At 40.8% G+C, this 25346-nt stretch overlaps 2 protein-coding genes across 4 annotated transcripts in view; one reads left to right on the forward strand and one right to left on the reverse strand.

The window, feature by feature from the left end:
- Positions 1–8358, reverse strand: part of LOC109243936 (AP-2 complex subunit alpha-1-like) — a 25483-nt gene extending 17125 nt beyond the window's left edge. The window contains exon 1 of one of the 3 annotated variants that reach the window (XR_002070643.1): positions 4070–4465. Coding sequence is in view for 2 of the 3 variants with exons in the window: in XM_019410953.1 (XP_019266498.1) it covers positions 8012–8143 (132 nt within the window). In the remaining variant the exon portion in view is untranslated. Of the gene's footprint in view, positions 1–4069; positions 4466–8011 lie in introns of those variants that run through there. The other 2 variants (XM_019410953.1, XM_019410952.1) reach the window with 2 other exon arrangements.
- Positions 8359–19518: 11160 nt separating this feature from the next.
- LOC109243928 lies at positions 19519–20103 on the forward strand. Its single transcript, XM_019410940.1, has one exon. The coding sequence runs from the start codon at positions 19519–19521 to the stop codon at positions 20101–20103; it is 585 nt and encodes a 194-aa protein (XP_019266485.1).
- Positions 20104–25346: the final 5243 nt, after the last annotated feature.

A 25346-nucleotide genomic window follows, 5' to 3' on the forward strand; every position in this document is an offset into this window, starting at 1 on the left:
GATAGAGAAGAAAAAGAACCTATATTCCGAAACTTTTTTAAGTGTAGCCTGAATGCATTTAAAGTGCAACACATTCAACTTCTGCGCAGATGATACAATGTTAATGCAAATACTGAATATAAATTGCCCCTATTACAGAAGAAAATTTGATTCCAAAAAAACAAATGCACCTATTTCTGCAACACTTCTACCTCAAGTTCATTCTTTCTTAAAACATGGAAAGGCTGGCAAACTGCCAAGTAGGCAGCATGCAAGAAATCCAAAAATGACATGAGCTACTTTCATAACCATCCGAGAAGCTTAGAACACACTAAAAGCTGTTTCAAAGTTCCATCAAGGAAATAGTTATGGCGGTGACAACTAATCGGTTAGAGAGAACTAGCACTGATGTCAATGATAGTTGTTAGCAACGGAAGTTGGTAAAGGATAGATATCAAGCTATTATAGTTGGCTAGATGGGACGAGAGACTACTCAATCACAGATATTTCTGTAAGTAAAACATTTCAGGAGAAAGATGTTGACACTTCATTAGCTCCTATGCAACTTTGCTAAACAAGTACCTCCCAATAGTTCTAGGTTCATTGAAGACAAAGACTCGTATGAACTTGACTTGTTTTGATAATCCATGAAAAGGAGTTCATGTTTCATTAGATTTGTTAAATAAAGTCTCCCTGCAGTCTTTCACAAGAGAAGGTGATAACTGATAAGCTCTAGCAAACACGGTCTCCCCAGAGAAACTATTCTCTTGAATCCAAGCATTACTTGCATGAGTTGCACTGAAACCATTCTTCATTTATCCTATGCTGCTCGGACTCTCCGAAAATGTGGCCGGATACGTGTCGGATCCTCCAAAAGTAGTGCATTTTTGAAGGATCCGACACGGGTGCGGCTACATTTTGGAGAGTCCGCGCAACATAGCATTTATCTTTGCTTGGTCTCTTTTTTAATTGTTATTTATCTTTGCATGGTCTTAATACCATATTTCTGGGAATTAGAACGAAATTGATGATACTCTATCCTTGTGCAGTTTCTTTTGCATACTATCTTTAGAAAGATTCAGGTCTACCAATGACTCTGGATAGTCCATCTTTTTACAAATTTCAGAGATTTGAAGATTAGAAGGGTGGTGTATCTGCCAATTCTATGTGTGTATTTGGATACTTTGCCATATCAGAATGTTGAAGATCATCACTTGACTTTAGAATATTTTTTAACTCAACTTTTCCAATTTGCATACAAAGTGGAAACATTTATTAGGGAAGCTTCACGTTTGACTACACAAAATTTAGGACAACATCACTCGAATAGTAGTATACAGGGTCCCCCCCCCCCCCCAAAGGAACATCAATAAAACATCTCTCGAATAGCATACTCTCGATTTCACATAGAAACTTTTATCTTTTCATAGAAAAATGTTTTGTTTGTTTCGAATATGAATGTAGCTGGTAAGAAAGAAATGATTGTCATATTCATTTGAGGAACATATTCCCCCCTATGGAGATGTTTTGGATAGGATGGAAAGAAGTGGCCCTAGTCTCTTCTTGCTTGAAAAGGAATTTTGTTTGCGGTGGTAGTAATACTAGTTTTATTTCATGGTTCACGATAAAAAAAACTCCAGCAAAATACTGAGACAAAAATGAGACAACATAATGAATCTAGGTGGCCAGTAAGAGGGAGCTTCCAGTATATTATTCAAATCCTGTTATTTTGGGGATGACAGAGTCAGAGAAGACGTCATTATAAGGATTGCAGCCTGGTTATCAGGCATTTTAAGGATTAAAAAAATAATAATAATAACATCTGTATCAGGAATACATTTTGACATTTACCCCCACGGAAATTGAATGTTATACTACTTACAATTGATTGAGTTAATCATTATAAATATGTTAATGTTTTAGCCTTGCTATAACTGAGCAGCTTAGGGAAGAGCATCAAGTACCTGTCAGTTCATAATGCGTCTAAACTACTATAAATATAATTTCTGCTCCTCCCTTTTATAGTAGATCACTATAAAACTCGTGTTACCATTGATAGTCTGGAGAAGAAAGACCTTCCCCCCTCTCACCAAATCCCCTTTTGAACAAGAGAAGAAATAACTGGGATTTATTATCACTTTATCACCAGCTGCCATTGAAGGATAGTCCAACTCCATTCAAATGACTCCTTCCCCCTTTCACCTCACCCCAATTAATAGCAACTTAAGGAAAATGACATGGACAAAGCTTCACAAGACAACCAATTTCTGACCATTCTACATCTTTCTTTGTTTATTGGTCTTCTTATTTATAATAACTGAGAAATCTCCGAGGGCCAATTGGCGCATGGTCGGAAACTCAGTGGATAATGAGCTCGCCATCTACCCTTCCCCACTTAAGTGCCAGGTTTTTGTTTGCAGCGGTTCCAAACGCTTGACATGCATCTAACACACATCAATAGCCACACTCTTTTGTTTTTTGATCTAATAACTTTCAGGATAAAAAACGAAGCAAAGAAACAAAGGCAACCTATCCTGAATATTAACATGCTAATTACACCTAACAAGAGCATCACCTTGCATCAAAGGGATCGTAGAAAAAGAAGTTGATATAATCCTGGTTGTAAGGCGTATATGCTTCCAAATTAATTTTCAGAATATCCTAGTAAAAGCTTAATATTTTTAAAACCAGTCATACCATCAGCAACCACAAATCATTTCGATAGTACTTCAAATCAACTACTGAGCATCCCTTTGGAATACCATATCTACCATTTTTATCTCATTTCTAGGTATTACCTGATACAGCACATAAAGAATTCAGATTTCACAATAGCTTATGTAAGAAAGTATATCTCTGTCTTTCCAGCCTTGGGCAAAGTAATAGTTCAGGTACACTTCCTTGGGGAGAGCTGCCACAACACTTGTGACCGCCATTTCAAATGTGATATCAGGTACATAAATGGATATCAGTTAGATTGGCATAGCCAAAAGGTCCTCCTCCCTTCAGCACTCTAGGTATGAGTTGCACTAACTGTCACTAAGTGTTTTTCACAGGCTTAATTTTTGGTATACACCATCGACAACTTGCTGTTATTGACTACTCAACTTAATGATCAAGTGAAAACCCCTTATTTGACATATCCCCCTACAGTAGCTAACAGACCTGGAAATATATGCCACCTTCAAACTGCTCTCTCTCCTTTAGTAACCAGAACCCCACATTGTTTGTCTAAAAACGTACTTCTGTCCCAATTTATATGACATTCTTTCCTTTTCGAAATGTCACAAATGTTTGACACTATATTTTTTTATTGCTAATTTGACACTATCATTGAACTATTCAAATATTAAACTTTGATTTTATGTTTTCTCTATTGAATTAACTAGTCAACCATTACTTTAGTATTCCATTCTACTATCACTAACAAATATATATGTCAAATTAATATCTTAAACTCTATACTCAGTTAAATACAACACATAACAATGAACCAAGAGAGTAGCATAAGCATCTAATTGGTTTCTCTTTTTTCTCTTTTATTGGGTGCAAATCTATCTTCTTGTGCCGAGGGTCTATCGGAAACAGCCTCTCTACTCTCCCGGAGTAGGAATGAGGTCTGCGTACACACTACCCTCCTCGGACCCCACTTGTGGGATTTCACTGGGTGGTTGTTGTTGTTTGAGTGCAAATCTAATTGGTTTCCAAACTGAGTTACCCTACCAGTTTCTCACAATATATTAAACTATGTGGTAAAATACCCTTTCAAAGACAAGAATCTGTTTAATTACGGCAAGTTACTCTTTTTTTCCTTATTACCAGCTTGCATACAACTCGACTAATTAGACAAGGTACCTTACTCTGTCCATCAAGGCTTAGACATGTGGGAAGAAATAACCTAGTGTTTACTTAACTAACTGTTAAAGCCATCACTATAGCACGTCCAACATAACCCTAGCATAATGCAGAAAAAGCAGGAACTCAATTACTCTTCACTGACGTAAAATTCAAAGTTGAAATTTTGCATTTCCTAATAAACCGTATCACAGACATTAGCTAACAGAGTTGTAATTGCAAAAAAAGTGAAAACCTTTTCGTTTTTAAAGCGAGTACGAATATTGCCGAGCTCTTTATCGACACGAAGACGTTCCTGTTCTTTGTTCTGGCAATTACGAATGTCGCTTATGAACACCGACAATCCTCTCATTCCAGATAACGCCATTTCCGTTCAGATCCAGCCGATGAGGTCCTCTCACTCCCTCTTTTTCTTTGATCCGACGAAGAAAGATCGAGGTTCAGATTACGAACGGTAATGGCGGCTCTACGTGTTTTGCGCACGAAATGTATAGATATATAGATGTGTATGTATATGTAGAGAGAGAAAGAAAGAAGGCTGATCTAGAGAGAGAAAGTGGACTGATAAAATTTGGAAAAGCCGTCGGCCAGTTGGAAGACGACGACGACTTTTAATTTTAGTTTAATTATTTTTATTGACGATATGACATATAACACGGAAAAGCATCATTTCTTTGAGTTTCAACTTTTTTTGGGTGATTTCTTTTAGTAAGAGAATTAATTGACTGTTTGATACTGGACTATTGAATTTTGTGGGTAGTCCTCCAGTAATTACTTAATTATAATTAAATAATATATATTTTTACTTTAATCTTTAGCTACTAAAATTAAATTATTAAATTTTGATATAAATATCGAGTGCGGCTTAATATTTAACATAAAGAATTTCTATTTAGGATTTAACTAGATAATTATTTGTTCTTGTGGCTTAGCAAGGGGAGAAGTAGTGGATGTAGGGGTATTAATGGTTTACTTCAGCCGGTTATTTTATAAAATTTGTATCATATCAATTTTTTGGTTATTTTATTTTTGTATAACCAAAATTAGACTTTTCGGAAACGTCATGATCATCTCGGGTTCTCTTTATCGGTACAGTTCAGTTTATTTTTCGGTTAAAACGTCATGCAATAATCGCTAGTCGAAGTTAAAATGAAATAAATATATACTTGCATAGGACTTTGGCAGAACTCTCTAGACATTTTTATTATTTTAAAAGTGGTGATCAAATGAACATGAAAGATGTCCAGAATAGAGATTCATTTCACTATTTTATGGTAACGTAACAAATTAAGCAAAGACAAGAGAAATATAAATCATACGAGTACAAAAATATTAATCAAGTTGGAACTCAAAAATAGAGCTTATTAGAAGATTAGTATCCAACAAGAGAAATCTAAATCATACGAGGGGAAAGATATCCAATACGTGTGGCTTGCTATCGGTGGAATACCTAGTGCTTGCTACTCAAGATATTTGAACTAATTTAGTTTCGATATGAGTAGTAAAATAAGTTTGGAAGTTGGTACTTTGGATATTGATTATTTGTCCACTTGCATCCATTTCCATAATCCCAAGATCAAGGAAAAAGCATAATGCTTTGTTAGTTTTAAACTTAGTATATAAAATATAATTTTCATAAACAAATTTATTCGGTACGATTCAGTATTTTCGATCCATTTTTATAAAATTAAAAACCTACCCTATTATTTACGATTATAAGTTTATATAAAAACCTTCGATTTTATTAAAAGAAACCTAATAATCGGTTTGATACTGTTCGGTTCGACTGATTTAGTCAATTTTTAAAGATCCATTGAGAACCTGTTAGAAGTAAAGAATTGAGCTAAGGTAAGAAAAGTTATTTTCCAAGAACAATGAAAAGTTATTTTCCAAGAACAATGAAAACTAAAAGTTGTACATTATGGTACAAGATCTAATAGTTTAACTCTATAGTTCTAGAATTAGACATTGTATATTTAATTAAAGAATTAGACACAATTTAATATTTAACAGTAACACTTTTAACTTTTTACACTTTAAATTCTTTGCTTGTAAATCTTCACAAATTTAATGAATTACATACTATTACATGTTATGTCAAAATTTGTATTATTACTTCATATTTAAGGGTAATATAGTTATAAAAATAGTCTAGATGTAACATATTATTATTTCCTATATATAAAGGGGCCAAAAATCCACATCTTAATATATTGAAGATATGTACATATGCATATATCACAAAGATATATTAAAATTTACTAATAAGTAGGGACCCAAAATGTTATTATCCCACAAATTAGGCTTATAAAGTTATAGACAGACAGATTAATGGTTGTTGGGAACTTGGAGTTGTAAACTTTTTACTTTGGTCATAGTAATACTTTCCAAAAGTGTCAAAAAGGTATCATGTTAAAGTTTAAACAAAACAGAAATTAAAAGCAATTAAAGGAAATCATAATTAATTTATTTCGAGTCATTAGGTAGATCGGTAAAGTGACTAAAGTCTAAAGGACTTCAATCATTACATCTTTTATTCAATTCTGCCCTCCATGTGAACTTCTCTTTTTGGCTGTAGAATTACAAAATTATTTCAAAGCATTTTAATTTAAAATATATGTTAATTTATTTCCAGAAAAAATAATGACACAGATGACAATTGACAGATTGGGTTTATGTCAAAACATGTGTATTAGCTCTATTTTTGGTCTTTCTTTTTTCCAAAATATTATCCTAACCACCGTATCCTAAAATAGAATGCAATTTCAAGCTTTTTTCTATCTTTTGGCAATTGAGGAAAGAGTGAAGAGTGAAGAAACATCTGGTTTGAAATTGCAGCACTCTTGAATTCTATTTCACCTCCACTCTAGCACTCCATTTACTCAAGAGAGTTTTAAATATTATACATTACGAGGTAATTCTATTAATAAGCATTGATTAATGAATAAATATAAATGGTGAGTGATTAGTATGTTATAATAAGCCATAACATGCTAACCATGTAAAAATATAGGCTAAATACATATACAGCCCATTTAAGTTGGCACCATTTTTCATTTTGGCACTCTATCTCAACCTTGTTCCATTTTGGCCTTCCAACTCTATTTTACAAGTTCCATTTTGGCCCTCCAACTCTATTTCTTATGTTCCACTTTAACACAAAAGTTGAAACCAGTGCAAAAAATATAGCGTGTGTGTATACAAAAATCTGAGGTGTAATAAATATCCAATTAAATATTGTCACCTGGTTTTTTCATCCATGTCAAACGGGTCAACACTAAAATACCTAAACCCGACCATATTTGGGTAAAATTAAGTCTACTTCTTATTTACACAAGAAAATGACAACACTGAAAATGAAATCCGAAAATGGTTCACTTACTTTGTCAAATTTACACTCATAAAAGCGCTGACCTGGATTTCTTGGTGTCCATGCTATTTTGAGTTCAACATGAAATCCACAAGAACAAATATTCATTCCATCATGAAAAAATAATTTTCTTTGAGACATGGATTCACTTCAAACTTCAAGCTTAGATGAAATCAACCCATAAAAAATCAGAATAAATAAACGATCAATAAAATTGCAAAAGTTTGAAATTTTCTGGATTGCCAGGTATGAAATCGGCAGATGAAAGCTTTGGAACTTTGAGAATGAAGGTGGGGCAACAGTGGATGAAAAAATACGATCGGGTTTGGGTATTTTAGTATCGACCCGTTTGACATGGATGAAAAACCAGGTGGCAACATTTAATTGGATATTTATTATACCTCAGATTTGTGTATACACACGCGTATATTTTTTGCACTGGTTTCAGCTTTTATGTTAAAGTGGAACATAAGAAATAGAGTTGGAGGACCAAAATGGAACATATAAATAGAGTTGGAGGGCCAAAATGGATCAAGGTTAAGATAGAGTGTCAAAATGAAAAATAGGGCCAAGTTAAATGGGTTGTATATGTATTTGGCCAAAAATATAGGTGTATAAAACACAAATACTACAATAAAAATAACAAAAAATAGCTTACTTGAATTGTGTGAACAACTTCATTTAAAAATTTAAACTGACATGATTATTTTTATATGCTAGATATCTTCAAAGTGCTAAGCTAAGAAAAAATGAAACAAGTATATTGTTAAGATTTAAGAGAGTAAAGGTAATTGGAAAAGAAGAGACCTTTTCTTTTTTAAAGCGAGTACGAAGACTACCGAGTTCTTTGTCAACGCAAAGGCGTTCCTGTTCTTTGTTTTGGCAATTACGGATATTGCTGATGAACACAGATAAACCTCTCATGCCAGATAACGCCATCACCGCAGATCCTTAGCACCTCCGATTTTCTAATTTGATGCGACGTCGTTCTACGTCTTCTCTGAATATCATAATCGAATATATGAGTGTGTATGTATAGGTAGAGAGAGAAATAGGGTTCGATCTAGAGAGAAGAAGATGGGGGAAGGGAGAGAATGTGGACTGAAGAAATTTGGAAAAGCCGTCGGTCACTGCCAGCGGTAGGAAGACGGCTCTTCAATTTTATTTTAATGATTTTGTTGACAATACAGTTACCTACAGAAAAACATCATTTCTTTGGAATTTCTATATTTTATTTTATTTCTTCTGGCAAATGAGAATAAATTGATCATTATTGTTTTGTGACAGTGGAACCTCGTACTGTTACATTATTTAAAAGATAATTACATATAATTACTCGTAAAGGACATGTATGATGGATCAAAGACATGGGTGAGGACGGTGGGAGGGGACTCAGACCATTTTCCGGCCATGATAGGGTTGCAGTAGGAGTCGGCACCTTTTTTGTTTGCCCTGGCGATGGACGTACTAACGTACAACATCCAAGGGGAGGTGTCGTGGTGCATGTTATTTGCAGATGATATTGTATTGATTGACGAGACGCATGGGGGTGTGAACGTGAGGTTAGAGGTACGGAGGCAGACCCTGGAGTCTAAAAGTTTTAAATTGAACAGGACCAAGACAGAATACTTAGAACGTAAACTCAGTGATGAGTGAGTTTTTGGCGATGGCCTGAAAATAACTTGATGCATGTATGATTTGGATGTGGACAGGCTGTAATTTTCTATTATCCTAAAAGACACCCTTTTAAGTAACAAGTGGAGTATTTTCTGTTAGACTTTAAGTCATTGGGTTTTAAAGTAGAAGAAGTGTGAATTGGAAATGGAGGGAAATTGAAAATTTGAAGAAGTGAACTTTTGTCTTGCACTTTGTCCCTCATTGGTGAGGGACAACCACATTTGTGTGCTTATATATAGAATCACTTCTTAAAGCTCTTAAAAGGAGTTGAAGAGAATGAACCCTCGCGCCGTCGTCGTCGCTCGGCTTGGCTTTGGATTTGGATTTGGATTTGGAAAATGATCGATCGATAAGATTATTTTTGGACAAAATTTATTTAATTATTTAATAATTAATTAAATGCCAAATCACTCCTGAAAATACGCCAGAACCTTGCTGAAGGTTCAGAGGGCCTCTCTGGCCGCGGTAGAACCGCGGCAGGCAGGTTCAGAAAGCCTCTCTGACCGCGGTTCTGCCGCGACCGCGGTAGGCAGCGTATTCTTCTGAAAAGTCACCTTTTCCAGACACCTCTTCTGATAATTGCCTATAAATTCTGAGGCAAGGCTCCATTTTCTACACACGAAAAACACTCCAGAACTTCTTTCTTTCTGAATATACTGCATTCTAATTCGCAATCTCTCTTTCTCAAATTCGTAAGTGTGATTTTGTTCCGTTCTTTAAGTTCGTTGGTATCCTGAGTTTGTATTGCCACTGTTGCAGGAAGGTTTATTCCATTTTATCCTGGGAGGATTTAATCCATTACCTTGGCAACGTGTGAGGGGGTTAAAATTCCTTAAGGACACACAAGCAAATTGTGGACTCGGAATATTTCTTAAACTCTTCTGTTTTTTCAGTTTCTTTTATTTTTCTAACAGTTTTTTTCTGAATTTGTGTTTTAATACAGTAGCGCTTACATTTTCTTTCCCTATTATGTGTTGTTTTATGGTTGGTATGTAGTGGAAGCAGAGACGGACCTATGGCTTAGGTTGAGGGATCACCGGACCCCATATACTTCGGCAAAAATCTTATATATGTATATGTGTATACCTTGAAAGTGATTAATTTAAATCATTTGGCACCCTTAATGCTAAAAGCCTTTAGGGGACAGTACTGATTGAACAAAATATTACGTCCCCGTCCCATTGAATTACTGGATCCGCCTCTGAGTGGAGGAGATGATGATGCCTCCATTCAAGGTAAACAGTAAGAAAATTTGAATCTTATATTTCGTAGGTACAAGATTTAATAGGTGAACTTTACCGTTGTAATTCTTCTCACTTTTTTCATTTCTTTCTTTAAAAGCTTTCTATTTCTGGGCATAGATCTATCACTTTTGGAAAGTGAACTTGCAATCAAGATTGACGTAGAAGAATAGCTTGGGGATTTTTACACATTGTAAGATAGTAGTCGTAGTACCAAACTCTTTACCTTTACATTGTTAATTCAACTTAGGCTATAGGGGGATGAGGCCATTTTAAAAAAAAAAAAGTATCTACTTGGATAATAGCTTTTCTTATGGCATTTACATATAAGAACATAATAAATAGAGATAAGGTTCTAGGTACTCATTACTCTATCGAAATATCTTTTCAAAAGGTATTGAATTAAGTTAACATAAAGCAAGATTTAAAACAGTATAGGGAGTTCACAAGTTTTAGATTATTTTTTGTACTACTATGTATAGGAAGGAGGATTTGGCGCGACTTGTCACCAGCGAGCCTGTTTAGTAAAATCATAACCAATAAAAATTTAATTGTAAACTGGAATTATGTAAAGCAAATAATCAATTGCAGTTGCACAAATTCATCTAAAAAGTCACTTATAATGGGACTTCTTTAGCTATCACCTCTTTGTCTCATTTCCACAAGCAAAAGTTGGACCATCGCGTAGATCACTTACCACGCATGCTTAGTGTCATGGGCGGCTTTCCAGCCATGCCCCATGACCCCTTGAGCGCGCCCCGTGGCATCCTAGCAAGCCTTCAATGCCTAGCGCCACAGACGGCCCAGTGGTCTTGGCCGCCAAGTGACAAGCGCGCATGTGCCTCTGTCGCCCCACCGATATTCCTCGCCAGCGCCCAGCCGCAGGCAGATGCCAACAGCGCCGCGCGCGCAGATCGTGATGCCAAAGACAATGCTGCTGACAACGGACCTGTTTCTACCTTGTGAAAAATTAAGTCCTTTTCATTGTAAATATAGAGTAGTTTTATTTCATGTACTTCCATTATGTTTCTCTAGCTTAGTCAAGTATAGTCTTGTAACTTGGGTTTATTTTTTTTTAAGCACTTTAGGGGGGATCAAGCAATCTAACTTTCTAGCAAGCAAAGAATTCTCTGTACTGGTGTCTCTCATCCTCGACACTGTGTTGCTTTTCTGTAATAGCTTTCATTAATGTAATCAAGCTTTCTTTCATTCTCGATTCTCATTTATGTTCTCTCAATTGCTCTTGACATTGGTTTTCCCGTACGACACTGACAATCTCGTCTAGCGTACGGAGGGGACCTCAGTTGGCGGACAGTAACTGCATTGACATCAGTTGCTTAGCCTTACGTCGCCCTTCCAAGGAATCTCAGGAAGACGCCGCGTAACAGTTGGTATCAGAGCCTAGGCTCGACATCGGACGAGGGAACGCATTGTCATTACCACCATTTCTGACCATGGTGAATCATGGGGACCGCATTGCGGCCCTTGAAGAGACGGTTGACGTATTATGGCCCATCGTGGATACGGTGCCTGAACTATGGTGCAAAGGTTGGACGACCTGGACCACAGAGTGCTCCAGGCCGAAGTTGACATAGGAAACACCAGTCGCGACTCTGAGGGAGACCGACAAACGGCAGCCACAGAGGTAGCTGAAACTTTTAGCAAATTTGAGGGACTCCAACAGGAGCGTGCCGAGGATTTAGCCTACAGGCACAAGAGGCAGACAGGGTGACTGCCATGCAACAAACTATAGACAACTTGACAGACCAACTCAATGTTGTCAATGCTGCGTTACAGGGTCTGCTTAGAGGAGGTGGAAATCAAATCGGGGGTGCTGTGAACCTCGCTTCCGCGACACAAAAACTGAAAATTCCTGAGCCAAAGCCATACAATGGAGCTAGGAATGCCAAGGAAGTGGAAAACTTCATCTTTGACATCGAACAATACTTCGATGCCGTTGGGGGCCTAGAAGAAGCTAAGAAGGTAGCAACTGGTGCCATGTATCTTCAGGGTGATGCTAAACTTTGGTGGCAAGTGAAGTACGAAGCCATCAGGGCCGGTGAAGAGGCTCTCGAGACATGGGCAGAACTGAAGGCAGCCATACGCCTACAGTTCTTCCCCGAAAATATTGAATACAACGCAAGGAGAAAGCTACGGGAGCTCCGCCAGACCAAATCAGTGCGGGACTACATGCGAGAATTCTCTGTGCTCATGCTAAACATACGTGACATGGGGGATACAGACAAGCTCTTCACATTCCTGGAAGGGTTGAAACCTTATGCCCGTATGGAGCTGCAAAGACAAAAGGTAGATACCCTACCCAAGGTGATCCAAGCAGTTGAATGCCTTGGGGACTATCAAGTGGAAGCTTAGAAGGATAGGCCTCAGCTGCCTGCCCGAGCGGGATACAAAGGGGGCCAGCCTAGCAATGGTGGCCCTAGCAGAAGTCAGGGAGATCGGAGTGCAACCAAATCTAAGGCTCCCTCCTCAGGCAGCATAGTGCTGCGTCAAACAACAATGACAGAGGTAGAAAGCCTCCTTCAGGATGCCGTCATTGCGGTGGACCACATTGGAACAATGAATGCCCACATGCACAGATGAACGCCCATCAAGCTTTTGATGATGGGACTGATGACGACTCAAATGATGCGGATCAGACTGAACCAGTAGGTGCCTTTAATGCAATTGTTGGCTCTATTTTTGAGGCATTAGTGGAGACCGTGCTGGTATCCGTAAGAAGAAGGACCCATGTCCAATCACCAAGAAAGGGAAAAAGAAGGCAAATGAGGGGACACCTCTTAAACAAGAGAGGACCTTGATGTTCGTTGAGATGAAGGTGAATGGCAAGCTCATTCGGGCAATGATAGAAACAGGTGCTACCCACAACTACTTAGCCTCGACTCAGGTGGAGCGCCTTGGTCTAGTTGTAGGAAAAGGTAGAGGTTGTGTCAAGGCTATCAACTCACCTCCTCAGCCAGTGGGTGGAATAGGCAAAGAGGTATCAGTGAAGCTTGGCCCTTACGAAGGAAAGTTCAACCTGTGAGTGGTGATCATAGATGACTTCGAGTTGATAGTTGGGTTGGAATTCCTAAGGCAAACCAACACCATGCCCGTACCGTATGCAGACATACTACTGATGATGGGAACAAATGGGGCCAAGCCCTGCATTATCCCGTGCATGCCCATAAAGATGGCCGTTGAGAACATCTCGGCCTTGCAGTTGAAGAAGGGGGTCAAAAGACATGAACCTACGTTCCTGGCAACCCTCTGCATTGAAGATATAGAACGCTCATCGGGTCCCATTCCTGCCCTCGTGAAGGAGCTACTACTGGAGTTTGAAGATGTCATGCCACAAGACATGCCAAAGCGACTCCCGCCTAGGCGCACTGTGGAACATGAAATTGAGTTGGTGCCGGGCGCGAAGCCACCCGCCCGGGCGCCTTACAGTATGTCACAACCCGAACTCACCGAGCTTCGAAGACAATTGACGAAAATGCTAGATACAGGGATCATTGTGCCCTCCAAGTCCCCACACGGATCCCCTGTTCTATTCCAAAAGAAACATGATGGCAGACTGCGATTCTGTGTGGATTATCGGGCTCTAAACAAAATCACCGTGAAGAACAAGTACCTTATTCCGCTAATGGCAGACTTGTTCGATAGACTGGGTGGTGTGACAGTGTTCACCAAGATAAACCTGAAGACAGGTTATTGGCAAGTTCGGATTGCAGAGGGTGATGAACACAAGACGACCCGTGTGACAAGATATGGGTCGTACGACTTCCTAGTTATGCCGTTCAGCTTGACTAACGCCCCAGCTACATTTTGCACCCTGATGAACCAAGTCTTCCGAGAGTACATTGGCGAATTCGGGGTGGTCTACTTGGATTACATTGTGGTATATAGACAAACATTGGAAGAACACCTGGTGCACTTGCGGAAGGTCCTAGCTCGATTGCGGGAGCATGAACTATATGTGAAGTTATCCAAGTGCCCCTTTGCTCAAAAGCAAATAGACTTCCTCGGACATGTAATCGAGGAAGGTCGGATAAAGATGGACCAACAGAAGATTCAGGCAATCACAGATTGGCCACCGCCTAAGGATATCCACGCCTTGAGGGCGTTCCTTGGCCTATGCAACTTCTACCGGCGATTTGTGAAAAACTACTCCCTCATCGCAGTGCCATTGATACAACTCCTCCAGAAGGTCACGCCCTGGGATTAGGGACCCAGACGAGCGGAGGCCTTCAACGCATTAAAAGCGGCTATGTCTAGTAGCCCCGTCTTGTCCCTCCCTGATTTGTCCAAGCCATTCGAGGTACAAACGGATGCATCTAACTATGCCCTCGGCGGAGTCTTACTACAAGAAGGGCATCCTGTAGCGTACGAGAGCCGGAAGCTGAAGGATGTAGAGCGGTGCTATGTCGCCCATGAGAAAGAATTATTGGGTGTCGTCCACTGCTTGCACCTTTGGAGGCACTATCTGCTGGAGAACCCGTTCATGGTCAAGACAGACAACATAGTTGTTAGCCATTTCATGACCCAGCCGAAGTTGAATGGTCGATAGGCTAGATGGCAGGAACTCCTAGCTGAATTCCACTTCAACCTGGAGTACCGAAGTAGGAAGACCAATCATGTTGCTGATGCGCTCAGTCGGAGAGCTGATCTAGCATCGGTGTGCCTACTCGCCACCCTAAGGGGGAGCAAAGTAGCCACCACCATCAAGGACCATATACAGGATCTACTCATCAAGGATCCTGCTGCACAGTATTTGGTTGATTTGGTAGGACAGGGCAAGACTCGCCAGTTCTACATGGAAGATGGTTTTCTGAAAGTGAAAGGGAACAGACTTTATGTTCCTAAAGGAGGAGATCTGCGAAGAACTCTTCTGGCAGAATGTCACGATTCTCTGTGGGCCGGCCATCCCGGTGAAGAACGCACCATGGCGTTACTTCGCCGTGCATATTATTGGCCTCAAATGGCCGATGATGTCGCTCAGTATGTGAAGACTTGTCTAGTATGCCAGAAGGACAAGTCGGACTGCTTGACACAAGCGGGACTTTTGGAACCACTAGTTGTCCCAAAGAGAACTTGGGAGAGCGTTTCCCTGTATTTCATCATCGGATTGCCCAAGGTCGGAGATCTCACAACTATCTTTGTTGTGGTTTTCCAAGTATGCCACCTTTATAACAGCCCCACAATATATATCAGCAGAAGATACAGCTCGACTCTTCTTCTCTCATGTCGTCAAATATTGGGGCCTGCCCAAAGACATTGTTAGTGATCGCGACTCACGTTTCACTAGCAACTTTTGGACCCACTGTTTAAGTGTCTTGGGTCAAAATTGAGTCACAACTCAAGTTTTCATCCGTAATATGATGGCCAGACGGAGCGGTTCAATGGTATGTTGGAGGAATATCTCCGCCACTTTGTAACCGGATCACAGAAGAATTGGGTGAAGCTTCTGGATGCTGCTCAACTGTGTTTCAATTCACAAAAGAGCTCTAGTACAAATAAAAGCGCTTTTGAAATTGTTACCAGATAGCAACCGCTACTCCCACACACAGTGAATGCACCAAACATGTCTAAATCTCCTCGAGCTGCTAGCTTCTCAAAAGAATGGAAGCGAAATTTAGAGATGGTGCGGAGCTATCTTGTCAAAGCTCAAAAGCGGATGAAGAGGCATGCTGATCAAAATCGTCTCTTTGTTGAATACCAAGTAGGAGACAAAGTGATGGTCAAAATCCCAAAGCAGTACTTATTTGCAGGGGTCCATGACCCTCGCCTATTGCAAAAATACATTGGACCCTTGTCCATTGAAAGGCGTATTGGGAAAGTTGCATACCGGGTGGATACCCCAGCTTGGTGGAAAATTCATCCCGTCTTCCATGTTAGCCTTCTGAAACCTTTTCGGGAAGACACGAAGGATCCTTCACGGAGCCAGCTCACAATACCCAGTATTCGAGGTCCCAATTCAACCGGGAAAAGGCATGTTGAAGCTATCCTTGATGATAGAGTGATTCATGCCTCAAGGAAAGATCACCAAGAGTTCTTGGTGAAATGATAGGGCTGTGATGCAGAGGAGAATACTTGGGAGAGGGGAACAAACCTCAAAGCCTACAAGAGCCTAATTGAAGATTATCTTGCAAGTAAGGCACCGAGGACGTCGCCAACTCAGGTAGGGGAGAACGTCATGGGTCGCTTTCCAGCCATGCCCCATGACCCCTTGGGCGTGTCCCGTGGCGTCCTAGCAAGCCTCCAAATGCCTAGCACCACGGACAACCCCGTGGTCTTGGCCGCGCCAAGTGACAAGCGCTCATGTGCCTCTGTCTCCCCACCGATATCCCTCGCCACCGCCCAGCCGCAGGCAGATGCCAACAGCACCGCGCGCGTTGACTGTGATGCCAAAGACAATGTTGCTGACAACGGACTTGTTCCTGCCTTGTAGAAAACTAATTCCCTTTCATTGTAAATTTTAAAGTAGTTTTATTTCATTTACTTCCATTATGTTTCTCTAGCTTAGTCAAGTATCTTTTTTAAGCACTATTAGGGGGGATCAAGCAATCAAACTTTCTAGCAAGCAAACAATTCTCTGTACTGGTGTCTCTCCCCCTCGGCACCGTGTTGCTTTTCTGTAATAGCTTTCGTTAATGCAATCAAGCTTTCTTTCATTCTCAATTCTCATTTCTGTTCTCTCAATTGCTCTTGACATTGGTTTTCCCGTACGGCACTGACAATCTCGTCTAGCGTACGGAGGGGACCTCAGTTGGCGGACAGTAAGTGCATTGAAATCAGTTGCTTAGACTTACGTCGCCCTTCTAAGGAATCTCAGGAAGGCGCCGCGTACTATTAGAAGTACCATACCACAAACGCCGATCCTTTTTTTTTTATAATTGTGGTGTACATGCCAACTTGCCACTCGTTGACTAATTCAGAGTCGCCAACTCTTTCTATATTTTGAAGGTGATTGTTGCACTTGCTCAAACTAAAAGATTTGTTCCATGACAATTGTATGGGTCAAAATCCATTTTTAGTTGAAATAGTATCAGTAAAATATCCTAAGGCACCCCGTGTCGAAGTAATCATCAGCAAAGGCCGTGGTCGAAGAGTCAGCAAGACTGAAGTCAAAGAGATGTCATCAAGGCCGAGATTGAGCACCTTTGACAGAGTTACAACGACTAGTTTTAAAATAGGACTTAAAGGAGAATTTTTCTAGTGATATTCTCTGCACTTGTATTATTAGGGCTTCTAAGAACATGTTCCTTATAAAAGAAAGAGACACAATGATATGGGACATGTGATATTCATTTGTAAAACACTCTTTGACTTTTAAGAAGAGAATCAGATCTTATTGCATGGAGAAAAGCAGAACCTTTTGGCTAAGATTCTTGTCTACACTTTTCCACCAGATCCAAGAATAACTCAGATATTCGAAGGATTATCTATCACTCATCATTTTCAGAGAGAATATTCATTACGTCCCCCTTATCTTGGGTGACTTCTTTGCATTTATTAACATAAATGCCATTTATTGTCATTCATTAATATTTAATGCTACATTATTCCCTTTGATTTCTTGAGTATTGATTACCCGTTGCCGCTGCTATCAAAATATACCTTCATAGTACTTATTTCACTTTTAAGGATCCCATCTTTAGGATTATTAATCTTAGCTAAGATTAACTCTAATTTATATTGATTTAATTAGTTGAACCAAGATCTATATATTTGTCAAACAATTTGGCGTCGTCTGTGGGGACTTCTTAGTTAAATTTTTAGTTTCCTCTAGATCTACAATCAGTGCAAGTCACTAACGTCAAAAAACCCCGGGATCTTCTTTCTTTTGTGCATACAAAACCCTATATGGCAGGTAACCAAGGAGAAAGGACAAAAATAACAAGTGACTTCCCAACCAACCTCATGAATGTCATCAATGAAAGCTGTGAAACAGTAGGTGAGGACGTGACGCCTAACGCGTCCCCTAAGCGAGAAAGGTCGCCTCCCCCACACTACAGTATAACAAACCCAGCGGAAAAGGGGCCTCTACGTCTGTAAAAGAAGGGGCACCCCTAGCTATGAAAAATTCCTCGAAGCATGGCTGAACGACACGCGAGCGAGCGTCCTTAACAAACCTACTCCAGGCGTGACTAGAGAAACCGCAAGAGCTTGCATGATACAACAAACAGACAAGCAGTGCAACCAACCAAACACTCCAACGATAGGTATAACTCACAATATTACTAACATTCCAGGTGATAACGTTCTCGTTGCCATTCTAAAGAGGATGGAAGAAATGGAGAATGAAAACAAGGCACTCCGAGACCAGATGAAAGAACATCAAGAATGAGTTGACAAGATACCGGGTGCCCCTAAGCTATTGCCAAAAAAGGACGCCGGCAGGTTCGTAGAGCAGCCATACAATGATGTTACAGACCTACATACCATACCAAAGACTTTCAAAATGCCACCCTACCTCGAGATATACGGCAAAACGACCGATCCTGAGGATCATGTGACTTCCTATGTCACCGTCGTGAAAGGCAACGACCTCGCCAAGGAACAAGTGTCCTCTATTTTGCTAAAGAAGTTTGGCGAAACCCTTACGGGAGGGGCGTTAACATGGTACACCTACCGGCCCGCTCCATAGAAACTTTCGAGGAAATGGCCGATAAGTTCGTAACCGCCTATGCCGGAGCCAAGAAGGCCGAAGCAAGAGTAAACGACATATTCGCTATTAAGCAGTCCTTGGGAGAAGGACTAAGGGACTTCCTTGCCCGGTTCAACAGAGTAAGGATGACTCTACCGAACGTATCCGAAGGGATGGCGGTCGCAACTTTCCAGAATGGGCTGAATAGAGATGGTTCAAGAGTAACTAGAAAACCGTTGAGCCGATTGATGAAGTATCGTACAACCACTTGGGACGAAATCCATAATGCTTTACCGTGCCAAGGTCCGAGCAGACCAGGACGACCTTAATGGACCAATCACCGGCTAGCCTCGGTAGAAGCCAAATCCAGAAAAGAACAAAGAGACAACACCAGAAGAGATCACCTGGTTCCGCGACTCAACAGGGAGTGGCACCAGCCATACGCCATGACGGCTGTTGCGCGTCCCTCCCCCTCTCCCCCCTCCCCCGCTATGAAGAAGGTCGATACCAGCCAAGGACGGGAACTCACCGGAGCGAAAGAGGTATGCCTCATTATTATTTGCTCACAATTTTTGTGTGTCACCTAAAAAAATAGTCTACGCTCTTGAGAAACTTGGAACAAAGGTGGAGTGGCCACCGAAGATGAGTCAGACCCGAACACCAGAAAATCCGACGCCCTCTATGAGTTCCACTAGGAACGTGGGCACAAAATAGAAGATTGTATCGCCCTCAAACAAGAAGTCGTAAACATGTTGCGGCAAGGGCACCTCAAAGAGCTGTTAAAAGATAAGGGGAGAACCAACTTCTCTAGAGGACGTGAACATCAAGGCCCGCCAAAGCCGCCATCGCCAGCTCGTACTATCAACATGATCATCGGCGATGGCGACGATGCCTACATCAATAGCGTGAAGTTTACCACCACTCACAAGCTCAAGCAGTATATGACCCGCCAACGGTACACCATACTCGAAGAAAGTATCATCTTCGACGAGTCGAATGCGGACGGTTTGAATTTTCCTCATAATGATGCCCTCGTTATTACTTTACGCATTTTAGATACCGATGTCAAACGCATCATGGTGGATGCTGGAAGTGGTGTATGCGTTATCCATCCCCGAGTCCTTACCCAAATGAGACTGGAGGATAAGATAGTACCGCGATGCATCACGCTAACCGGTTTTAATAATGCAGTTGATCGGACATCCGAGGTGATTACACTCCCTGTCTTGTCCTGCAGCGTGACTCTGGAGACGACATTCCACCTCATGGACCAGGCCATTGCATACAATGCCATTGTGGGACGACCATGGATACATCCCATGAGAGCCATCTGATAAGTTGGGATTTTGACTACTTATTAGCGCCTTTTTACTTTCGGTTTAGTCCAAAAGTGCTTAATTGTATTCCCGAAAACTGATGAAATATGCCTAATTGCAGCCCTGTGCGGCCGCACCAGGATTTGTGCAGACCGCATAACTTAAGAGATGCGGCCGCATTTTAGAATTGTACGGGCGCAGATCCAGCTCCTGTCAAGTTTGAAGAAAAGTGCGGACCGCACATGGAATCGTGCGACCGCAGAACCTCCAAAAGGGTAATTTTGTCTGAAATTTCCAGCTTTGTATAAATAGACTAGTTTCATGAAATTAGGTTAAGTTTTGAATATTGGAACTCCTGTAGCCGTTTTTCCTTACTGCTTTAGGCAACTTTAGCTTACTTTGGTGATTTAACATTGGATTTTTGTCTTTTAATCTTTCAATATGAGTTTTATCATCTTTTCTCCTCTATTTTCTTCTATACCCATTACGAGTAGCTAGATTTTTAACTAGGATTGTGACCCAACCCTAGTGTGTAAACTAATGGGTGTTTAATTTATGGCTTGTTTATGGTTTGGTGTTTATTATTTAGATGTTCTTGCTTTTTTATTGTAGAATTAATAATTGCAAATATTAGCTCATGCCTATTTGACTTGGACTCTACTTGAGAAAGAGAGACTTAGTCTAGGAAAACTTGGCTAACAAGAATTTGGGATGAAATCAAGAGATTGATAGTCCCAATTAAAGGGTTTAACCTAGAGATAGTAAAATCGACTTGAGCATTTTATCAACTGTTTTGTTCAATACCCATTTGGACTCAAGAAAGTCAAATTGGGCAAAATCACTCTCTTATCGAGAGGTATTGAGTGGGTGATTGAGTGTTGATATCTATAATACACCCCGACCAACAAAATAAGCTTTAAAGCTTACAACCCGCTAAGCAAACACCAAGGTTAAGGTCACAACCCTAGGCCTTCTACAATTTTGAAAAACAACCAAAAGCAATATTTCCTAGTTTCATATTTTTAGAATTGCAATCTTTAGCATAATTTTAGAAGTAAAAACAAAACCATATTTGTAGAAGTGCAATCTAGATACTTCACGTGCTTAGTCCAAATATATACTACTAATTACCGTTCATATAGCTCCATGTGGATTCGATCTCGACTCCTAGTTGGGTATTATTATTGCAATCGACCGTTTCATAACCTCGAATAGAGGTATGACTTGGACGAGATTAATTTTTGGCGCCGTTGCCGGGGAGCTAAAAAAGGATTTAGCTATATATTTGGTTTTGTGTGCGAATTTTATTCTTTTCCTTTCGTGTTACTAATCTTTTTGGTGAAACAATTGTAGGTGAAACAATGGCTCTCAACAACAATGATCCTCTTGAAAACATGCCTATGGGGGATGTGGACGTGGAAGATGATCAAGTTGAAGAGGTTCCTCTTAAACCTCAAGAAAATAGATGAGGACGACCGCCTCAAGACAATGTTCCCGTTCTACCCCACGTCTGCAAAGAGTGGCTCCACATCGGGTGTTGCTGAATGAAGGGTATGCAAGTGCCATAGTCCCACCCCGTATTAGGGCGGGCAACATTCAAATCACAAATTTTATGCTCATATTGTTGGAGCAACAGGGATTCTTCACTAGGGCTCCGAATGAAAATACGTATAAATACTTGAAGGGGTTTGTGGACACTTGCTGGAGGAGTAAACAGACAAACGTCTCCAAGGATGATTTACGGTTGAGGCTATTTCCTTTCTCTCTACGGGGAGGGGCCTTGGATTGGTTAGAAAGGTTGCTAAATCTTTCTATGCATAAATGAGATGAATCGGCAGAGAAATTCTTTTCCAAGTTCTTTTCTCCCGGGCATATGGCGACTCTTAGAGACGAGATTCTAGCATTCAAACAAGAACCCAATGAGCCTTTGCATGAGATATGGGAGATATACCAAACTATGGTGAAAGAGTGCCCAAACAATGACATGACGGAGGTTGTGATTCAACAAACTTTATATAGGGGGATCAATACTACCAATCAATGCGTGGTCAACCAACTTGCCGGTGGAAATTTCATGACAACGCTATATGCGGAAGCTTGTGAGATTCCAGATGAAATGTTGGATACTTCATCGGCATGACAAAGTAGAGCAAATGTTCCTCAAGGTGATCCAAATGTGATTCACTTGCATAAAGAATTACATAATCATGGGCAAGCAATTGCCGAGTTGACCACCACAATGAATCAACTAGCCAAGACTCAACATCAACAAGTGCAAGGTCCTAAGAAAGTAAATGCAATGGAGAGAATTAGTATGATGGTAAACAAGAGAAGGCAAAAGGGTCCTCAAGTGCAAAACCGTGTGGAATATTATGTGCAAGATGATAGTGGGTTTGATCAAGATGAATCTTACAATGAACAAGAGGAGGAAGAACAATATGTGAACAACTTCCAAGGGCAAAGAAACAACTCTCAAGGCCCGAATCAACAACAATGGCGACCTCAAGGAAATCAAAAGAATTGGAATTCAAACAACCAAGGTAATTGGAAAGGTGGTAACAACCAAGGGAATTGGAACAATCAAAGCAATCAAGGAAATTAGAATGGTCAAAATAACCAAGGCAATTGGAGTGGCAATAATCAGGGATATTGGGGAAGCACAAGGGAATCGGGGTCGGGCTTTCAAAGGCCCCCGATGTATTAACAACCGAGCAACCTGACTCCTTATCCTTCCCAAGGTCCAAGTTCTTCCAACAATGAGATGAGACGAATTGAGAACATGTTCAAACAAATGATGGAGAAGAATGCCGACTCCGATGTTCAACTAGCCTCTCGCAACACTTCAAATCTCAATTTGGAAGTTCAATTGGGGCAAATCTCGCAAGCTTTAAACACTCATCCTAAAGGGGCACTACCAAGTGACACGGTGATGAACCCAAAGGGTGGGAACAACACGGGACATGCCATGGGCGTTACTACAAGGAGCGGAAAAGGTGGAGATGCAATCACCTCAAGTCAAAAGAAACTTGTGGATGATGAGAAATTGGTACAAGAAGATGAGATCCCGGGCAATGAAGTGCAAGAAAGTGATGAGGTGAGAATTGATATTGATGACAATGTGGAGGAGACTCAAGTGGAAGTGAACTCGTCTAGGGAGCACATTGTTGACATACCGGAACCGGTAGTGCCAAGGGCTAAGGCACCAATGCCAAGGCCTCCTCCTCCATACCCTCAAAGGCTTGCCAAGAAAAATGGCGAGAACCAATTCCAAAAGTTCATTAACATGATGAAAAGTCTATCTATCAATGTTCCATTAGTTGAGGCTCCGGAGCAGATGCCCGGTTATGCAAAGTTCATGAAGGACTTGGTGACAAAGAAGAGGCCGATGAATTGTGAAACTATAAAGATGACTCATCAAGTGAGTGCAATTGTGCACTCAATGGCTCCTAAATTGGAAGATCTCGACGCTTTCACTATCCCTTGTACCATTGGGAGTGCCGACTTTGCTAAAGCTCTTTGTGATCTTGGGGCAAGTATCAATTTGATGCCCTATTCGGTTTTCATGACTTTAGGAATTGGGCAACCAAGACCTACATCCATGAGATTACAAATGGCGGATCGTACCATGATGTGTTGGTTCGTGCTGATAGGTTCATTCTCCCGGTGGATTTTGTTATTCTCTATTGTGAGGTTGATTATGAAGTGCCGATCATTCCTGGGAGACCTTTCCTTGCTACGGGAAAGGCCCTAGTTGATGTTGAAGTCAGAGAGCTTACCTTCCGGGTTGGTGATGAGAAAGTGATTTTTTATGTGTGCAAGTATATGAGGCAATCCAATAGCAATGAGGTGTGCTCTTTCGTGGACTTGGTGACCGATGTGCTTATTGATGAAACAAGTGCCGTGATGAATGTTGATGATACTTTGGAGGCCGTCTTGCTCAAGTGTGATGGTGAAGAAATGGAGGGTTACGTGGAATGTGTGAATGCTTTGCAAGGAATGGGGTCGTACACTTATGAGCCCGGAAAATTATCTTTGGATCTTGAGAATAGAACCACTCCTCCAAAAAAGCCTTCAATTTAGGAGCCTCCCATCTTGGAGTTGAAGCCATTACCTCCACATCTTCGATATGAATTTCTTGTCCCTTCTTCTACTTTACCGGTTATTCTTTTCTCTTGTTTGACTAATGTGCAGGTAGATTCTACATTGGCGGTGCTACAAAAGAGGAAGAAGGCTATTGGATAGACTTTGGCGGATATTCGGGGAATAAGCCCCGCATTTTGCATGCACAAGATCAACTTGGAGGAAGGTGCCAAACCATCTATTGAGCATTAAAGGAGACTCAATGAAACCATGCAAAAGGTTGTCAAAAAGGAGTTCATCAAGTGGTTGGATGCAGGGGTTGTGTACCCCATTTTCGATAGTTCGTGGACTTCTCCGGTTCAATGTGTCCCAAAGAAAGGTGGAATGACGGTGGTCACCAATGACAAGAATGAATTGTTTCCTACAAGAACGGCGACCGGGTGGAGAGTGTGTATGGACTACCGCAAGCTCAACAAAGTCACAAGGAAGGATCATTTCCCACTTCCTTTCCTTGATCAAATGCTTGATAGATTGGCCGACCGTGTTTTCTATTGTTTCCTTGATGGGTATTCTGGCTACAATCAAATTCTTATTGCTCCGGAGTATCAAGAGAAAACTACTTTCACATGTCTTTATGGTACTTTCGAATTCTCGCGGATGCCATTTGGGTTGTGCAATGCACCGACGACTTTTCAAAGGTGTGTGATGGCCATCTTCACGGACATGGTGGAGGATTTCCTTGAAGTCTTCACGGATGACTTTTTGGCAGTCAAGGATTCTTTTGATGATTGTATAGCAAACTTGGACAAAGTGTTGGCAAGATGTGAAGAAACAAACTTGGTGCTCAATTCATGGTTGAGGAGGGCATTGTCCTTGGCCACAAGATCTCAAAGAATGGCATTGAAGTCGACAAGGCAAAGATCGAGGTGATTTCTAAACTTCCACCTCCAACTTCAGTCAAAGGCGTACAGAGTTTCTTAGGTCACACGGGATTTTACCGGCGGTTCATCAAGGACTTCTCCAAAGTGGTAAACCCGTTGTACAAGCTTTTGGAGAAAAATGCCAAGTTTCATTTCAATGATGATTGCATGAGAGCCTTTGAGTTTCTAAAGCTCAAGTTGACCACTGCTCCCATTATCACCGCTCCAAATTGGAGTGTTCCTTTTGAGCTCATATGCGAT

The sequence above is a fragment of the Nicotiana attenuata genome, unplaced genomic scaffold, assembly GCF_001879085.1.
Source record: "Nicotiana attenuata strain UT unplaced genomic scaffold, NIATTr2, whole genome shotgun sequence".
Taxonomy (NCBI): Eukaryota; Viridiplantae; Streptophyta; class Magnoliopsida; order Solanales; family Solanaceae; genus Nicotiana; species Nicotiana attenuata.